Source organism: Nicotiana attenuata, chromosome 2 (assembly GCF_001879085.1).
Source record: "Nicotiana attenuata strain UT chromosome 2, NIATTr2, whole genome shotgun sequence".
Lineage (NCBI taxonomy): Eukaryota > Viridiplantae > Streptophyta > Magnoliopsida > Solanales > Solanaceae > Nicotiana > Nicotiana attenuata.
The window spans coordinates 71,625,267-71,629,124 of record NC_031990.1 but is presented as its reverse complement, the minus strand read 5'-3'; the positions used below and the strand labels follow the sequence as shown (position 1 = coordinate 71,629,124).

The following is a 3,858-nucleotide window of genomic DNA, read 5'->3' as shown; positions in this document are numbered from 1 at the left end:
TTGTCTTTCATATTTGGCATTTGTGAGGGATGTTGGAGCCGAGACTCCTAGCATTGATTCCGTCCCGGTTGTGAGGGAGTTTCCCGATGTGTTTCCTGCAGACCTGCTGGGCATGCCACCAGACAGGGATATTGATTTTGGTACTGACCTGGTGCCGGGCACTCGGCCCATTTCCATTCCGCCATATCGTATGGCACCAGCAGAGTTGAAAGAATTAAAGGATCAGCTTCAGGAACTCCTAGATAAGGGGTTCATTCGGCCTAGTGTGTCACCGTGGGGTGCACCGGTTCTGTTTGTGAAGAAGAAAGATGGCACCATGAGAATGTGCATTGACTACAGGCAATTGAACAAAGTAACAGTGAAGAACAAGTATCCCCTACCTCGCATTGATGATTTATTTGACCAGCTTCAGGGAGCGAGGGTGTTCTCCAAGATTGATCTCCGTTCGGGCTATCACCAGTTGAAGATCAGGGATTCAGATATTATGAAGACTGCTTTCAGGACTAGATATGGGCACTATGAGTTTCTTGTTATGTCCTTTGGGCTGACCAATGCCCCAGCAATGTTCATGCATTTGATGAACAGTGTATTTCGGCCGTATCTGGATTCATTCGTTATTGTTTTCATTGATGATATCCTGGTGTACTCGCGTAGTCAGGAGGAGCACGCACATCATTTGCGAGTTGTATTGCAGAGGTTGAGGGAGGAGAAGCTTTATGCAAAGTTCTCCAAGTGTGAGTTTTGGCTCAGTTCAGTGGCTTTCTTGGGGCACGTAATGTCCAGCGAGGGTATTCAGGTCGACCCGAAGAAGATAGAGGCGGTGCAGAGTTGGCCTAGACCGACCTCAGCCATAGAGATTCGTAGTTTCCTTGGGTTGGCAGGTTATTATCGCCGGTTTGTTCAGGGATTTTCCTCTATTGCATCGCCCTTGACCAAGTTGACTCAGAAGGGTGCTCCATTTGTATGGTCGGACGAGTGCGAGGAGAGCTTTCAGAAGCTCAAGACGGCTTTGACCACGGCTCCAGTGTTGGTTTTGCCATCAGCTTCAGGTTCTTACTCTGTGTATTGTGATGCTTCGAGAGTTGGGATCGGATGTGTATTGATGCAGGAGGGTAGAGTTATTGCTTATGCTTCTCGTCAGTTGAAGCCCCACGAGAAAAACTACACTGTACATGATTTGGAGTTCGCTGCTATAGCTCATGCTTTGAAGATTTGGAGGAACTACTTGTATGGCGTATCTTGCGAGGTATTCACTGATCATCGCAGTCTTCAGCATATATTCAAGTAAAAGGATCTTAATTTGAGGCAGCGGAGGTGGCTAGAGTTACTTAAGGATTATGATATTACCATTCTGTATCACCCGAGGAAGGCCAATGTAGTGGCCGATGCTTTGAGCCGAAAGGCGGTTAGTATGGGGAGTTTGGCGTATATTCCAGTTGGGGAGAGGCCCTTTGCAGTTGATGTTCAGGCCTTGGCCAATCAGTTAGTGAGGCTAGATATTTCGGAGCCTAGTCAGGTGTTGGCTTGTGTGGTTTCTCGGTCTTCCTTGTATGACCGCATCAGAGAGCGCCAATATGAGGATCCACATTTGCTTGTCCTTAAGGACAGGGTTCAGCATGATGATGCCAGAGACGTGACCATTGGAGATGATGGCGTGTTGAGGATGCGGGGCCGGATTTGTGTGCCCAATGTGGATGGGCTTCGGGAGTTAATATTAGAGGAGGCCCACAGCTCGCGGTATTCCATTCATCCGGGTGCCGCGAAGATGTATCAGGATTTGAGGCAGCACTATTGGTGGAGAAGGATGAAGAAGGATATTGTAGGGTTTGTGGCTCGGTGTCTCAACTGTCAGCAGGTAAAATACGAGCATCAGAGGCCGGGTGGTGTACTTCAGCGGATGGTTATTCCCGAGTGGAAGTGGGAGAGAGTCACTATGGATTTTGTGAGTGGTCTTCCTCTGACTTCGAAGAAGTTCGATTCGATTTGGGTGATTGTGGATCGGCTGACCAAGTCCGCACACTTCATTCCGGTATGTACTACCTATTCCTCGGAGCGGCTGGAAGGGATCTTTATCCGGGAGATTGTCCAATTTCATGGTGTTCCAGTGTCTATTATCTCAGATAGAGGTACTCAGTTTACTTCTCAGTTCTGGAGGACTTTTCAGCGAGAGTTGGGTACACAGGTGGAGTTGAGTACAGCATTTCATCCTCAGACGGACGGACAGTCCGAGCGTACTATTCAGATACTGGAGGACATGTTGCATGCCTGTGTTATTGATTTTGGAGGTTCTTGGGATGGGTTTTTGCCGCTTGCAGAGTTTGCCTACAACAACAGTTATCAGTCGAGCATTCAGATGGCTCCGTATGAGGCGTTGTATGGGAGGCGGTGTAGATCTCCTGTTGGTTGGTTCGAGCCCGGCGAGGCTAGGCTATTGGGGACAGAGATGGTTCAGGATGCCTTGGAAAAGGTGAAGCTGATTTAGAAGAGGCATCGTACAGCACAGTCGCGTCAGAAGAGTTATGCGGACCGGAAGGTTCGAGATGTGTCTTATATGGTTGGTGAGAAGGTCTTGCTGAAGGTTTCACCCATGAAGGGTGTCATGCAGTTTGGGAAGAAAGGGAAGTTGAGTCCGCGGTTTATTGGGCCTTTTGAGGTACTTAGGAGGATTAGGGAGGTGGTTTATGAGCTTGCCTTGCTACCCAGATTGTCGGGCGTGCATCCGGTATTTCATGTATCTATGCTCCGAAAGTATGTTGGGGACCCGTCCCATGTATTGGACTTCAGTACGGTTCAGTTGGATGATAATTTGACTTATGATGTAGAGCCAGCAGCCATTTTGGATCGTCAGGTTCGGAAGTTGAGGTCAAAGGATGTTAATTCAGTGAAAGTGCAATGGAGAGGTCGGCACGTGGAGGAGGCTACCTGGGAGACCGAGCGGGAGATGCGGAGCAAATATCCTCACCTGTTTGAGGCTTCAGGTATGTTTCTTGACCCGCTCGAGGACGAGCGTTTGTTTTAGTTGGGGAGGATGTGACGACTCGGCCCGTCGTCACGTGAGTTACCGCCCCGTTTTCCCCATTTTCTGCTTCCTTGTGTTTCATTATAAGAGTCTTGGGTGAATGATCGAATTGGATTGGTTTTAGAAGGAAATGAGACACTTAGTCTCTTTAAGGAAGGTTTGTTTTGAAAAAAGTCAACCGGATGTTGACATATGAGTTAGAGGGCTCGGATGTGATTTCCGGTGATTCGGTTAGCTTCGGGGGATGATTTGTGACTTAGGAGCGTGATCGGAATTGGTTTTGAAGGTCCGCTGTAGAATTAGGCTTGAATTGGCGAAGTTAGTATTTTGGCGAATTCCGGTTGATAGGTGAGATTTTGATCCGAGGGCGGAATGGGATTCCGAGAGTTGCTGTAGCTTCGTTATGTGATTTGGGATGTGTGTGCAAAATTTCAGGTTCGAAGGTGATTTGGTTGGGTTTTTGATCAAATGCGTGTTTCGGAAGGTTTTGAAGAACTTAGGCTTGAATTCGGTGAGAATTGATGATTTTAGTGTTGTTTGATGTGTTTTGATGATTGGAGCAAGTTTGAATGATGTTTTAGGATGTGTTGGTGCTTTTGGTTGAGGTCCCGGGGGCCTCGGGGTGATTTCGGATGGCCATCGGGATGAATTTTGGACTTGATGCATTTCTGAAGATTGCTGGTATCTGGTATTTCCGCATCTGCGGAAAAGGGGCCGCAGATGCGGTTCCGCAGATGCGAATAAGGGATCACAGGTGCAGGTGTTGGCCATTTGGAGAAATTCCGCAGAAGCGGATGATTTTCGCAGGTGCAGTCTCCGCAGATGCGGTTAATGACCGC

General features: G+C 48.1%; 1 protein-coding gene across 1 annotated transcript; it reads left to right on the top strand.

Moving 5' to 3' along the window:
- Positions 323-742, top strand: LOC109223030 (RNA-directed DNA polymerase homolog; the record flags this gene model as incomplete). The annotated part of the gene is made up of 1 exon (XM_019387291.1): positions 323-742. A coding segment is annotated over exon 1 (420 nt), but the record flags the coding sequence as incomplete, so codon positions are not given.